The sequence below is a fragment of the Agrilus planipennis genome, unplaced genomic scaffold (assembly GCF_000699045.2).
Source record: "Agrilus planipennis isolate EAB-ADULT unplaced genomic scaffold, Apla_2.0 scaffold181, whole genome shotgun sequence".
NCBI classification, from domain to species: domain Eukaryota; kingdom Metazoa; phylum Arthropoda; class Insecta; order Coleoptera; family Buprestidae; genus Agrilus; species Agrilus planipennis.
Window position 1 is genome coordinate 204,243 of NW_020438858.1, and position 15,865 is coordinate 220,107.

Here is a 15,865-nt window from a genome sequence, read left to right on the forward strand (position 1 = left end):
CTCACGAGCAAAAGTATATACTTTGGTGGACGTGTGGAACATATTTTTTCGACCACGTCCATCTTAAAATTTCTCCTTCTCTAAAAATTGTCCTAAACCAACCAAACTCACAAAATATTTTGAACATCATGTATTACTTTATTATTTAGGTATACAAAGAGATGACTAAAGGTATGTATACGAATTTTCCTATAACATGTAGTATTTTTCAAAAGATGATGCTGTCCTTTGATGATTACATGTAATACAGTATCCCTGTGCTCGATTCTCAACTCACCCGTAGTGAATAATGCATACATGCTTTCTTCTCTATAATAAATATATCTAAATATGAAAAAGCGAAATGTCACTCATTCACTTACTGAATAAACACAATTAATTAATCCATTAATTACGTAAGACGTTTGGGGGAGAGAGGGGTAGAGGAGGTCTCGGTAAAGATCGCGTAATTTTTTTCCCATAAGAAACAGTGTAAAATATTGCAATAAACTGGGTTAAATTAAATAAAGTATGCCTCTTCATTATTAATGGAGTTAGTGTATACAATAATATTTATCGTGATTATGCGGACATACACATTTTGAAAAATTTCACATGAAATAGGGGGGGTCAAACCAAATCTCTCGATACCTCGCCAAGGGGTGAGGGGGGTCAAAAAGTCGCCAAAATCGCCTCACGTTATTAAAAGACGCTCCCTAAAAACATTCTGTGGCCGGGCCAAATTAAGGGGGTGTAATCTGTAAAGACTATCGTAACTTTATATCAAAGTTCTATTTTTTTTGCTGCTAGAGACGTAAAGGTCATTTATACTAGTACATTACAGAACTATTGAAAAATGTTAAGAATTAAGTGTTACGCATTAAGGGGTGAAAATAGGTTAGATCAGGGTAGGTTAAATGGAAGTGGTCTCAAATGCTTTGTATCACCTAGTAACGTACAAGTATGTAAGCTCCTGCAGGGTACAGGCTTCTCAATCTTGGCAAACAGTGAACAGGTTTAAGTTTTTCTTCTAACGAAGAGTTAACTAGAATTTGCTTAAGGGGGCAGTTAAGATAAAACCCAATTACGTAAAATAAAAATTTTTCAAATTAAATTTACATAAACACTCGCTCATATTGATAATTTCAAGCATGCGTCCCTCTCAGACATGAGAAAAAAAGCAATGTGGCAATTTTGAGGAGCTGCAAATCATCATAAGGTCGTCAGTCCTAAGTCTGGTTGGACACGCACCTCCAATCCTTCCTATCCTGAGCTAATCTTCGCATTTCCCTATGACTAGAACAAGCCATATCCTTAACTATTTGCGAACAGTAATCTAATCTAGATCTACCTCTACTTCCCTTAATTCCTGTTTCTGTCTCTAATATGTCTCTGACTAGACATTCATGCCTGATAAGGTGTCCTACCTACCCATCTCGCCTATTTTTTATTGACTTCCATAGAGTCCTCTGTTTTCCTATTCTTTCTAATACCTCTTCATTTCTAACCTTGTCTATCCACGGTATCCTCATCATTCGCCTGTAACCCCACATTTCGAACGCTTCTAACCTTTTCCCCAGCGCCCACTGTCCATGTTTCGTACCTTTAACACACCGTTAACAATCTTTTCCGAATTTCTAAATTTCTAAATTAACCGTTCACGAGCATAAAATATAAAAAAAAGAAAAACTTGGTGCTGTAATCTAATATCACAAAATTTCGTAATAAGAATTGTTTTTATTTTCTTTCAAAAATTGAATAAATGTGGTAGGTTTTTTGCCGTGGTTGCCTTATTGTATTTACGTTATACATATACTTTATTAAGTAATAAAAATATAATAATAAATTAATGCAGTACAGTCAGCCTTAAAACATTTTTTGTACTGCATTATCTATATCTACCTGAAAAAAATTGTTTCTGGAACTTATAATCATGGAGGGGTGGTTGAACCATCTAACCCCCTCTATGTGACTACGTCACCTTCAGAGAAAGTACACCGTAAGATAAAATCAAGTTAGAAATAATGGAATAAGCCGAGAAGTTAATGCTTTTTTTATATAGGTATGTTTAAATTAAATTAAAATTAACCAAAATTTTATGAATGGTAGATAAATACGTTCCAATGTCAGTAATGTTTTGTGACAATACTATAGTGTGCAAATTGCAGTGACCTACTTATTTTTAAATTGTATCTGTTCTAAAAATCATTATAAAAAATCAGATAAATCTTTAATATAATACTGTTACACAACAAACAAAATTAGGTACTATTTTTTAATGTTATTGTCAACCAGAACAATCGAACAAGTCGGTATAAATATTTAAAACAAATTGTAAATGCAACGAAAATGCAATTTTGAAAGGTATATACATATATGAAAATTTTGTATTTTTTATGTGCCTAAGCTAGTCCCCTAAAGTTTTCTTAATGGGTAACGCAATCAAATGATTTATTAGTATTTTCCTTTGGTTTGTACTAAAATGTCAGGTGCTGACCTTTTATACGCTTTGAGAAAATTTAACTACCCCCATTACAGCGTTAAATAAAAGTCAGTTTGATCAGTCAAACGTTAAGCAACATCATAGATTATGTTATAGCCTTTTTGGTGTGAGTGTTTATTCTAGAAATATCATCGGAAGTAAACTAAGGGCGCTTATTTTGAAATGTTTGGGAAATTGTTTTTTTATGGTTTTGGACCTAAGAAAACCAATTACTGGTTCGTAAGTCGAAAAAAAGCGAAAAGTGTAATAGACCATTAGTTAGAACTCGTAGAAAATAAATACAAATTCTAAGTTAAACGAGTTCTTATTCCAAGGGGATGCGAAACGCTAAGCAAGCTTACAAATGTGTCCCTCTGGTAACATCGAAATACTCAATACCGTTGCTGATTTTGTACATGATTGCTTTTTTATATCGCTAAACAAGACACGTACAGATACCAGACAAGATAACAGGGCCATTTCGAGTACGGTTTGTTTTGGCTCGTTTATTTCAAAAATAATGCTGCGCGATCTTTCTTTATATCTCGTGCCATTTTTCACCACTCCACCAGCTAAGGGATATATGTTAAATAGAATATATTTGTTATTATTTTCCTTAGCCTTTATTTCGGAATACTTTAAGGTAACAACAGACACCCAAATGTCATTGTCATACATACATATGTGACGACAATAATATTTACCTAAGTTAACAACACGAGTAAATCAGTTAAATAACTTGAAAAAGAAAAGAAATCTGATGAAAAAAAATAGAATAGAATAATAGATTCACTGTATAATATAAANTTGATTGTACCGCATTCATTTATTATATTTTTTAATCATTAACAATGTACATACAGTTATAGTAAATACAAACAGTCGCATAAGACAGTAAATAAAAACAACCTATTACACATTTTTATTTTACATTATCCGATATTTCCTGCTGCAGTCGACAAGCTTGAAATGACCGACGTGAGCGAATGTTTACTAGTTTTAATTTTTCTATTTTTCTGCATTTTTTTGCCGTAATAAGGGGACGGAGGCAATTGCGGCTACGCCACTGTTAAAAGGAAAACTTAAAACGTTTTCGTCGATATGGAGAACCCTGTATACTACAAGAGCAGATATATATACATATGTAGGTATATGTAGCTTCGTAATAGGTATCTATAAAAAAAATTGAAATGCCAATATAGCTGGTTGTTTTGTACGTATGTACAATATAATCGTTATCGCGCAAAATAAAATCAATCTTCCATGGTATGCCATAAATGATTTAATTAATCGAAGAAGACAAAATGCCCTGTGTGGGCCAGTGGTTTTTTCAATTATGAACTCTATTTAGCTTAGCAGAGATTGTTGTAATCAGTTTAGCTTGTTCCGGGATGCGTGCATTCAACGGTAAATTGCAGCGGGAAACAATATAACTAAAGCAAAGCTAAACATTAACTGGGGTAGAATGTTGTGCAAGTTGTATCTCGTTCCTATGTTGCTTATTTGTTTCACTGTGTTCCCATTATTCTCTTATTTCGTTTCTCTTGGCTCCGTAATCAAATAAAATCCCCATCATCGTTTCGCCACCAACAAATAATAGCGAATATAAAGAATATAATTGCATTTTAAAAAACGTAATTTTACGTCTACCTGGTATTAGAACTGCGACAGTAATTGCTTCAACAAAGTGGAAAGTAGTATCATCTTGGTTTACCCGAAGGATCCAATGGAACTTTAGTGTTTTTTTATCTCTGAGAGAATTCTAAGATCTAAACGAAATAAGAGACTTTATAGACTAGTTATAAAAAAATATATTTAAAGCGGTTCAGGGGGAATGAAATATAGTTGTGGATGTCCTTATAGAGTAGGACTACAATCAGAGTACAAACACAATTATCTATTTTTTGTAAATACATCAAAGGAGCCATCAAAAATGATTTTTAGACATTTTGTTACCAAGTCATTCGGAAAAACGGCGTTACATAAGGAGCTACAAATTATATACAATATTACTCATAATATCATGTAGCTTACTTATTATAGAATAAAACAAAAACAGCCAAGGGCGAGGTTTCCGTACGAACTTGAACGAACAAAATTAGTTTCCAAAACGTATTAGAGTTCATATTTTTTTATGATGTAACTACAAATTTACGGTTTTCGGATTTTTCCCTTTAATTGCGCTATAAATCATTGCCTCTTGCCTAATTTTATGATTCTATGTCAACGGGAAGTATCCTGTAGGCTTTGATTCCTTTCCGAGCTTCAAAATATGCGGTATAAACGGCGGTATCTGTTGATTGTGATGACTTAGAAATTTGATTTTCTCACAGCTCCAAGAGATTGCAGATCTGAGTATTTGATATTAATTTCAACTTGATACCTCCACGGGTTCCTAAGAAAAAGGGTCTTGACAGTCAGACAAACGGGCTGGCAGGCGGACAACGAAGTGATCCTGTAAGGGTTCCTTTTTCCTTTTGAGGTGCGGAACCCTAAAAATAATTGAAAACCATTTTCAAATAACGAATATTGAAATGACCATTATCGAGTACTGATAAAAGTGATTTCTGATCGTGATTAAAATTTCTTATTATATAGGTACATTTTTTTAGAGAAGTAAATATTAGGAAGGGAGTCAGACAGCGATGCACACTGTCACCGCTACTGTCTAATCTATACATCGAAGATGCGATCAACATCATTAAAGAGAGTACAACTGTAGGGATAGATATACAGGGGCAAAAGATTAGTATGCTTAGATTTGCAGATGATATAACAGTATTAGTATCTAGCAAGGAGGACTTAGAGATAGCTTTAAATAAAATGCAAGCGGTACTGACAAAACACTACTGTATGAAAATAAATAAAAGTAAAACTAAAATATTGGTATGCAAGGGAAGAAAAAGTAGAAAAAGTGCGAATATAATGATAAGAGACGAAAACTTTGAAGAAGTGGCTGATTTTAGGTATTCAGGAAGTCAGATAAGTTAGGTCGGAAGGAGTACTAGGGAAATAAAGCAGACGATAGCGCAGGGTCGAATCGTCTAAGTCACTTCTATGCTCGCGAATCATCAATGTAGAAATTCGAAAAATATTGTTAAAGGTGTATGTTTGGAGCGCGGCACTGTACGGGTGCAAAACAAGGATGGTGGGCGTGGCGGAAAAGAAAAGGTTAGAAGCGCTCGAAATGTGGTGTTACAGGCAAATGATGAGGATACCGTGGGTAGAGAAGGTTAGAAATGAAGAGGTATTAGAAAGAATAGGAGAACAGAGGACTCTATGGAAGTCAATAAAAAGTAGGCGAGATAGGTTGATAGGGCACCTTCTCAGATTAGAGGCAGAAACAGGAGTTAAGAGGAGTAAAGTTAGACTAGATTACTGTTCGCAAATAGTTAATGATGTGGGCTGTTCTAGTTTTGGGGAAATGCGAAGATTAACTCAGGATATGAAGGAGTGAAGGTGCGTGTCCAACTATGGTCTTAAGTCTAACGACCATATGATGATGATAGGTTCATTTTAAACTTTTCCATTATACGGAACCTTCCTACTTGACCGGTTTTAATTTATAATTGTTTCGAAATTTCTGAATATTTTTTATTGTATCTATAGGAAGAAAATTTTGCAATAAAATCAGGAGCCAATGAAGTTCTTAATTGTGTTGGATCATGAGTGACGGTGACGCTGGGGTGTGTGGATATAATTCGTGAAATAATTGAATGTTCGTTGAATAATGCATAAGCATTCGCAGTTACCGCAGTCGGCGGGTCTCGTGGGAGGGCACTCTTGCGCCATCAGCCCGGAACAGATTGTCGAATTCCACACAATACGCTTCACTGCCTTACTAAATTTTACACATTCTGACCAGAAATAATGATAAAAAATGCTACTTACGACGTTATACTTCCTCAACGCATCGGTCCTTTTTTATTTTTCTTCGTCATTTCTCCACTATAAAGTGAATAAATGTTCTCAATCTTCTCATATCTTGACAGTCAATTAATTCGTTATTTTATCAGCAATTAATAAAATTACTCCCAAAACACAAAATAATCAAAAATGATCTAATTATTTATTTTCTTCAATCAGCTTTTTTTTATTTATTACCACGATTTTCGGAAGTTCAAAATTAACATTTTTTTAAGTACACACTAATGACGAATTAAGAATCTAACAGAGAAGTATTCCATTACATGTATTCATCAAAAGGGGGCATCATTTTTTGAAAAATACGACATGATACAGAAGGAAATTCATGGAAATACTATAAGCCATCTTTTTATATTTGTAATAACCAATAAAGTAATGTTAAGTCCAATAAATGCGATTTAAAGGTTCTGAGGGTTGGGGTGCTACGCTTTGTTCAAATGATTTTGAGAGTTCGATTAGTTTTGGACAATTTTCAGATAGACATTGTCAAAAAAATACACCCCACACGTTCACAAAATTACGTACTTTTGTTCGTGTGACATAAAAAAAATTCCAACAAAAAAATGTGTAACTTTTATGACCGCGATACCGTTGAAATGTGCGTTTTTTACCGAATTAGATAATGCATTTTGAAATGATTATATTCTCGTAACAGTTTCAATTTATTGACCATTATATTTGACCTGTCACCTTACTTCCGAAAGAAGTAAGAAAAACGTGATCCTTAACTTTTGTTGTGCCTAATCAACTTATGATCGAAACTACATGCTTTTAATTACATCACGTTCCATGTATAATGGTGTAGCATGAAACTTTTTTATTTTTTAATATTAAAATTTCACAGAGAATCCATCTATAATAACATATACTTCCTGGCACCGCTACCGTACGTTTTCTTGGCTGAATTATAAGGGATAATAGTTATTTGTGAGTAAATTGTACGAATTACAATGGCAAATGTTTTTTTCATAAAGGTGCTCGTTAAAAATTCACATTAATTTTCCCCCTAATTACAGGCGACCCTTTGCAAAAATACAAAAAGACTCTGCGCAAAATAAACGTATAAAAGATAGAGGTACCGTGTATTTAATATAAGGAAAATAATCTGCTTAAGAGAAGCTTTAAAAAATGAATAGGCAGCTTGAAGCCCCAATGCTCATTAAATTTTATTTTTTTATTCAGACCGTTTCTGTTGAATTCGTAATAAAAAGGTGGTGGCTGGTTAGGTACGTCTTTTTCAAAACGTTAATTTTCTCTACGGGATATTTATAGATACTTATGTACCTACCGTCTTGATATTGACAGAATGATTAATATAAATATCATCAAATGCATTTAAAACAGCCGAATAAAGCAAAATGTGTGAAAAAAGTAAAAGTTTCGCTATTCGTATTCCGTAAATAATTGAATTGTGTGGAAAAGAAAATAATGATCCCCACAGATAAGTTCTTGATGCAAAGATAAGGACTAATCTCATCAGATATGAGAAAAAATCATTGTTCCATTAAAATAATTTGTTCTTAAAAAAATCTACCAGACAATAAAAATTCTTGAGAGCGTTAACTTAATGAACCCTGTAGTTTTTGAGATGAAAGGATATCAAATATTAAAAAGAATCATGAATAGTCTAATCTTAAACTATTGATCTTGTATAACGATACTTTAAAGGATGTGCTTGAAGCTAATTAAATGGTTTATAAGTTTTATGGCATCATTAACAGTTCCAAACAGTCTGATGTATTTTTCATTTAAAATTGAAACGAAATATTAATATTGTTGCAAACATTTATTGACATTATCTTTTCGACTTTGTCGGCTGATAGAACTTTTATTATACCTTTTAATAGCTAATGACAACTTGCTCCGCTGGGTTTACTTTTAAAATTGTTGTAAACGTTTGTTTCGTGGTCGATTCGCAATCCCAAATGCACACCAAAATGGAGAACTCTTGAAGAGTATAGGCAATTTCAAACATTGTTATGACAGTGTATGAAAATGCCTTAATTTAGTGCCAAAACCAGCTCCACCCCTAAAAATAATGGTCCTTGTACATTCATGAACATTATCGATTCTTCGGGTTTAGTTCATATTCTACCAAAGGACAATCTCAGGTATTCGAGAACATTCGGGCTGGAGATCATCCTCGAAATATTAAAAAACACTATAGTACATATATAGGTACATTCTCACATTCTAAACGGGTGTTTGGTGGTCGGTGGAGGACTCACAAACCCAGATGACAAATTAGTAAATGCTTTTGCGGCCACTAAATGAACTGATGCTGTTCTGAATCGGGTCTAAAGGCCGTCGCGTATTGTAGTTGCTTTCTAACGTTTTAATAAGTGGCAAACTTCTTCAAAGATCCTTCCATCTCCGATGCTGGGACCTGGAAACCGATTCCGGTTCTAGAACATTCTGCTCAACGACAATTCTAAACATTCTAGCTGAGAACAAGGTGAAAAACATTCAAGAGCATTCTAAACAGGTGTTTATTGGCTAGTGGTCGACTATCAAACTCACACGCCCATTGTAGGAGATTGCGAACATTTTTAAAGTATTTTGGACAAAAAATAAAATGCCCATTATTTATATATTGATTAATACTAAAAATTTATTAACAAAAGTTTTCAGCTGTCTATAAGCATTATCAGAAAATGTGTATATATAAACAATTAAAAATACGCTTTCGTAAAATTATGCGTAAGATTAATTATTCCCCATAGAACTGAAGTACATAGACTACGTTGTATTCCTTCCCAACGATTTAACCTGGTAATTGATCATTACAAACGGCCATAGCACGTGTATTACGTACATCGCGTCGAGAGGGTGTTGATGATAAAGGGAAGTAAAATGTAAATGGCTGAAAAATGATATCTATTGGTGAAATACGAAAAAGAATATTTACTGTTTTTCGGATTTATATAGTTTATGTTGTACGTGGTAATTGTAGCTTTGTATATTATTTAACTGAAAAGTAGAGCGAAGGTAGATTTTTCCCTTAGGGGGTGCGAAGTAACTGCGAGATAAAATGAGATTTGTGGGGTTCCCTATGTTGCTTAAGTAACTGTGTAGTAGTTTTTGTGAACGTGTGTACAAGTGGTGGAGTAGTATTAAACGTTAAAATCCGGGATTATCCGTATTCGTCTTACATAGTACCAATCATACCAATAATTGCTACGTTGGGTATTATTCTACATGACTACCCATCAGCTCTTATGTTTTCAGAGATTGAAAACATGGCCAGCAACCGACTGTAATCGATTTTCCGGTCCCCTGTATATGCTTTCTTCGATATCCTCTTGTTAAGAATAATCAGTTTTTAAATTTGTTTCCTTCACGTAAATTGAGAAAAGTGCAATACTCTCAAACTTTTCCGTCGCTTGTGAAAAACCGATTATGAATCGATGGAACCGGGAAATCCGTCAGAACGATGCTGCTCTCCTAATTTCAAAATAGACCACCATTGCAATTGTGATTCTTTCGACAACATGATTTAATCCACTTTAAAAAAGTTAGCCGACCGAAAAAAAATATCATCACTATAACAGGATCGTTTGTCCTAAGACGGTGTCTAGCTCTCTTCATAGATACTAAGTCAGCGACTTCCAATTTTTCCTCTCCCATTCACTGTTCATAATTTATTCAAACTTGTGAATAGTATTATTTATGTACAAAATTCGAAGTCAAACTGTTACTTTCAACTGCTCGACTAAAATGTACTTCGAGTTTTAAATTATTTATTATACTAATCATTGACGCAATTTTTGTTTTTTTTTATGTCGTCTAAAAACATGGTTCCTTAAAGTCACTCTTTATGAAAATTATTGAAATATATTATCTAATGTTTCTACTGAATTGTTCCCTCAACATAAATAACTGCAATAGAATCTGTTCTAGATATAAAGAGGAGGGAAGTGGGTTGATGAGGAGCAAAAGGTTTGATATAATCTGACCAGGGTTTAAAAGAAGACGTAATGACACTTTTGAGAAACACCATGAACTCAAATGGGAATATTCACAAAATTTGTTCCTAAAATTTTATTTTTATAATTTTTATTTCTTCACTGCTGGCGTCACTAGATCTTCTACCAAAAACGCTCCAATGAAATTCGTACTATGTATGTTGATTAGGGTTAAGTTACGTTAGTTTCTTTTGTAGTATATAGTAGTAGCTCATCAGTTCTCAATTTTTTTTTTGCTACGGAACCGTTTCTGACCCACCCGTTTTTGACGTAACCCCGTCTCTACAAAAACGTAAAGTGATGAAAGTTTTGTACCTGACTCCTTACACCTTTTTGGGTAGGTACATATTATTCAAAATGAATTTTGAATTCAAAATCATTATTGCAATTATATATTTAATGTGCACACTTTGTGTTTACAATAGCGTTAAAAATTGATTAATGTCAGACAATTAAATTCGAATATCCGGAATGATATCCAGTCTAGTTTTGAATTTGTTTTTAGTGTAAGCGTAAACTGAAAAGCTCATCTGTAATCTAAAGTCGAAATAAATAGAAACAAGAACCGTGAAAACCTTTTCAACAACTGCAGGATATCCGTCGTTAAGTTTGATCCAAAGGTCATTCAAATTTGTTTTAGGGAGGATGAATTCCTAATATCCATCATGTTCTCATACTCCGACATGATTAACATTGATGATTTAGTATAATTTTTGAGCGAATTCTGTACTCACAATCACTGGCTATCCAGTGACTGTGTGACTCCTCTAGAAAATATTCTTTCAAGGATTTTTTGAGTTTCAATAGATGTTCGTTTATGGTTAGATATAGAATAATTGCTTTTCGAAAAATTTTGTATATTTTTACTAGGACAAGAAACGGCGTATCTCGCGGAATCCATGTGACCACCAGGGTTTCGTGGAATACCATTTGGGATCCGCTGCTATCCCTTTAAAGTTCGAAGAAAACGCGTTAGTCATATGCCAGTTGTGCATTGCTACAGGTTTGGACATTTACACTCGTCCAAAGTCTGTATAAGAACTGTAAAATTTAAATTTTGATCGTAACGAGACGCCCAATGGTATAGGAGTGGTATACGGCCAATAGCTCCATGATTTAGCCGTTTATTTTTGTCCCAAATCGGTGACAGAAATGATAATAGAATGTTCAATCATCAACGAAAATGTGTATCATCTGGCACGTCTTGGTTTGCTTATGACACAATTTTCCCCTGACGTAATGAGAGAAAATTTTTTATTTTCCTTATTGTCGCGAAAAATCTTCCGTATGACAATTCGATCGAATTAACTTTTGCTTAAACAGATAATAAAAATTATTTTAATTATTAAGTAGTTATATTAAGAACACGATTGCGTTGTGAAACAGCATTTGTTGAAGTGATTTCAGACAAGATGATACGGATTTTTTCACGTATGTCTTTATGGTCGGTTCTGACTTTCAACCTATTTGTAAAATCGTATCGACCATAAACGGATTTAAAATGCCTTCACTTTCATAAAGGAAATCTAAAAAAATGTGGAAATAATGGGAGCAAACAAACCTGAGAAACGGATTCCGCATGACGACAATAATTATTCTTCTTCTTAGTTATCTACCAGGGCTGTTCAAAAAAAATTCGATATTCTAGAAAATTTTAACTACAAATTAATATTTTTACATATTTTCATATATGTATATTACTGTATGGTAAAAATGCAATTTTATAGTTTTTGGCGATGGTTTTTGAGATTTTCTTTACCCGCTTTTAGTGCAAATTACCTTTTTGTTTGTTCAGCGGTTCTATTTTTTGAGAAAGAAACAATCCTCTTTATCTATTTTCGAGTTTATTAAATTTGTACTCGTTGTAATTTTGTTTATTTAAATTGTTTTTACTTAAAAGTCGTTCTTTTTTTGTGCAAATTATTATTAGGGTAATGAGCGATTTTTGTTTGAATTGAAGTATGCCATACGTCTTTTTTGCTTTGGCAAAATTTCACGGTTGATACTTCCTATCGAAAAGGCATTTCATAAAATTGGTCACAGTTCTTTTATTATTGATAACGTGAGATAGATTTTTAATTAAACGTAAGTTGTAATGTTCTTGTCGTTAGCTGTCCCCTTCTTAATATGCCCGATCTGGCACCTTACGGGGATATTAAATAATTAGAAGGTATAAATAGAGATCTGTTCAAAAGAACTGCGAGTGCTCCTGCCCAAACAAACAACCTAAATTTAACTTTCCGGTAGGTGATAACAGTGATAACGAATATTGTTTTTTTTTCTTTTTCATTTCGCGTTTTTGTGCTTTTCTTCTGTTGGAAAACTAATGAAAACTGTGTTTCAGAAATCGGGAAGTACGACATGTTCCGCTTTATCGTCATTGCATTTTGCGCGTGTAAGTATGAAAAATATACTTGCAGTTTATGATTATGAAAAAAAATTCCCCCCAGAAATAGGATATATACTCAGTAGCCCTATTCGAAAATTAAAAAAAAATCATTAAAGTATAGGAAGGGGGTGAGGGTAAAATAGAAACCTTTTTGATAATTTTATGTATTATTAGCTAACCAAGATTTATGGAGATTTTTGTTTGTTAAACTCATATCTTTTTTGAGATACGTACAGATACATTTTCTCAATGTTTGAAATCATTTAGTTATGCTTCACTAAGCGTTAATTTCTTAATAATAATTATTTTGAATTATTCAAAAAACTTTTTAATATTGTCGCATACAGCGTGCAACACTGAAGCAACAAAAACTTACCATTAACAGTATTTCATGCATAAAGATTTTAATTTTGAAATAATTAAAAAACCAAGTTAATAACAAATGGAAACTTATACCTATATATTATGTTATTTTTTGAACTTTACATGTATCGTTCAAAAATAGATTTAATAGGTTCTTTTATGATTTTAAAATAAGGGAAAACATTAATGAAATAAATAATTTTATTTATCATAAATTTATATATTAATTAATTTGTCTAAATTTACTATTAATTTCTTTCTGTTCCAGTCGCGCTGGCAGCATGTAGTCCATCTGCGGAGAGGCAAGAATACGACAGTGACGATACATTTGGATCTGAATCTCATCATTTTCATAATGTGGACGGGAACAGCGGTAAACAAGGATACAGTCAGGGCGCAGGATTACGAGCTATAGCCCAAGGATCGGCCGATCAAGCCAGCATAGCCGTTCAAAATCAGAAAAGTGCAGCAGAGCAGGCAGCCTATGTCGCTAAAAATACTTTAGCACAAGCTGCTAACCAAGTAAGTGTTTTTATTTTATGACCGATGTTATTCTATTTCAGTGACGTGGAATTTACGTGGTTTCCTATATTCACGTATGTATTCCTCTTGGTAATCTATAATAACTACTAGAATAATACTACAACGCATTGGCAAATGAATTAATTTATGTTTTCCTAATTACTATTATACGACTTTTAATGCCTTTTTGTCATTTACGATACCATTTCGTTAACCATCATCGCAATTCTAAATATACGACAGTAAAATTATTATTCACCTTACCGCGTAAGTACATCGTTGCGACATCTTTGGTCGGAGTACTACAGTACTAAGGCGCTCGGGATGCTACCGAAATGACCGCTGTCAGCTATTATTTATATATATTTTACGTAGAACATAGTACATAGTACAGATTTCAAAATAATAATCTTCAATATTATTAGGTATACAAATTTAATAGAAGGAATATTTAATAATGAAACATTTTAATTAAAAATATGTTTAATATAATATCTACTTTAATTTAATGATTCCAAATTAGTGTGAATTACCTGCGTTGGTTCTACTGAAATGGGATAAATACACTTGAGTTTTTATTGTGGTAGAAAGTAATGATATACGCATATTTTACTTTATTGACTGCTAAGGTGTTTGATAAGGGCGGTTTTAAGGCGAGTCTTCGGTGATTAAAGGGGCAGATTCATAGGTAGGTTTCACTGTTCCTTCAGCTTTTCTTAATTTTATTCTGACGCTGTTTGAGTTAATTCGTGTTGTATTAAAACTTCGGTTCCTCTCATAAATAATCTTTGTTAGTAATAGTTCAAAAATTCACGTATGAAACAAAAACATTTCCATTTGTCGAAACCCTTTGAGGTTTTTTTATGGCAAAATTTATTTCAAAATGAAACGTACAAATTTGATTTTGGGCATCTCATATAGGAAATTGGTCATGAAAAGAGACCCTATAAAAAATGTGACATGTACACGAAGAAAAAAAGCACGAAGGTATAACGAAAAACAAAAGAACTTGTATAGAAGTGTCGTACTGTTTTTAGGCTTCTGCCACAGCCCAAGCAGCATTAGCAGGCAAACAGGTAATTCTTCAAGGCATAGAACAGCAATTACAAGATGCCCAAACGGCACTGGAAGGTGAAGAGCAGCAGTTGCAACAAGCTCAGAGATCAGCAGCCGTGGCTCAACAAGCTGCACAGCAGGCAATGCACCACGTTAACGTACTAACAGCCGCTTTGAACGCTGCTCAAGCCACCTCAGACCAAGCAGCCCAAGCTGCATCTGAAGCAGCAGGAGAATTAGGCGCTCAAACAGCGATGATCGGTGCAGCGAAGCAGAGGGTTGCAACGTTGGCAGAACAACTGCATGGTGCGCGAATTGATTACGAGGCAACGCTTGCAGCTGCACAAAGAGCACTTCAGGCTGCACAGCTAGCACAACACAACGCTGCAGAAGCTGCAGCTATAGCTGCCAGTGGACTTAACAAACCACCCCAGCCTCTTCCGCCACCACCACCTCCACCACCAATATCTGGCAAAGGTGGTGCTGGTGTACAAGTCGGCCATAACGAATTATATTCCATTTCCGCGGAAGGTTATTCCGGCTATCATCGTTATTAATAATGACATTAGATAAACATATAACGATTATATTTTTTATTTTGCTTTTTAAGTGTATATGACTTTTGTAAATTTAATAAAATATTATTCTACTCTGATTAACTAAGAAATCCACCACCAAAAAAAAGTGAAAAGCGAGCAATCATCTTTGAAGAAATGTTTTTCGCACAGAACGTCGTAAAGACACCTGGAAAAATACAATTTTATTAATTAAAATTCAGTGATTAAGATGATGTAATATCTGTTAAACAGAGATTACCGTTGAATAGATGATAAATAAATATATTTATCCATTGAAGGAGACATCAACTAATTAAATTAAAAAAGTTAGAAAGTATATATGAAGTGCTTTTTAGAAGTTAAAATTACAATTGAGCCTCGGATCACTGGTGAAATTTGGAAAATTACAAGTTTTACTTTAAACTGATTATATTATTAGAGAGAGCTTTGCGACGACAGAATATTAAGTTAATAAGGAGTAATGATTTAATTCTTGAATAACTTAAACTGCATGGCAATCGTAATTTTGATTTAATCAAATTAAAAAGATAAATAAGAGAATAAAGTAAAAAACTGTTGGATTTTATTTTTTATAGCGAATAAAGCTGTAGCAGTTTAGCCAAAT

The 15,865-nt window shown here is 33.6% G+C and overlaps 1 protein-coding gene across 3 annotated transcripts in view; it reads left to right on the forward strand.

Annotated features, from left to right (window-relative positions):
* The window catches only part of LOC108739297 (mediator of RNA polymerase II transcription subunit 15-like), a 66,045-nt gene extending 50,623 nt beyond the window's left edge, over positions 1–15,422 (forward strand). For 2 of the 3 annotated variants that reach the window (XM_018473139.1, XM_025974976.1), the window contains exons 2-4: positions 12,698–12,748; positions 13,374–13,627; positions 14,665–15,422. In XM_018473139.1, the coding sequence (XP_018328641.1) occupies positions 12,698–12,748; positions 13,374–13,627; positions 14,665–15,240 (881 nt within the window). In that variant the 3' untranslated portion in view covers positions 15,241–15,422. Of the gene's footprint in view, positions 1–12,559; positions 12,597–12,697; positions 12,749–13,373; positions 13,628–14,664 lie in introns of those variants that run through there. The other variant, XM_018473141.1, reaches the window with a different exon arrangement.
* Positions 15,423–15,865: the final 443 nt, after the last annotated feature.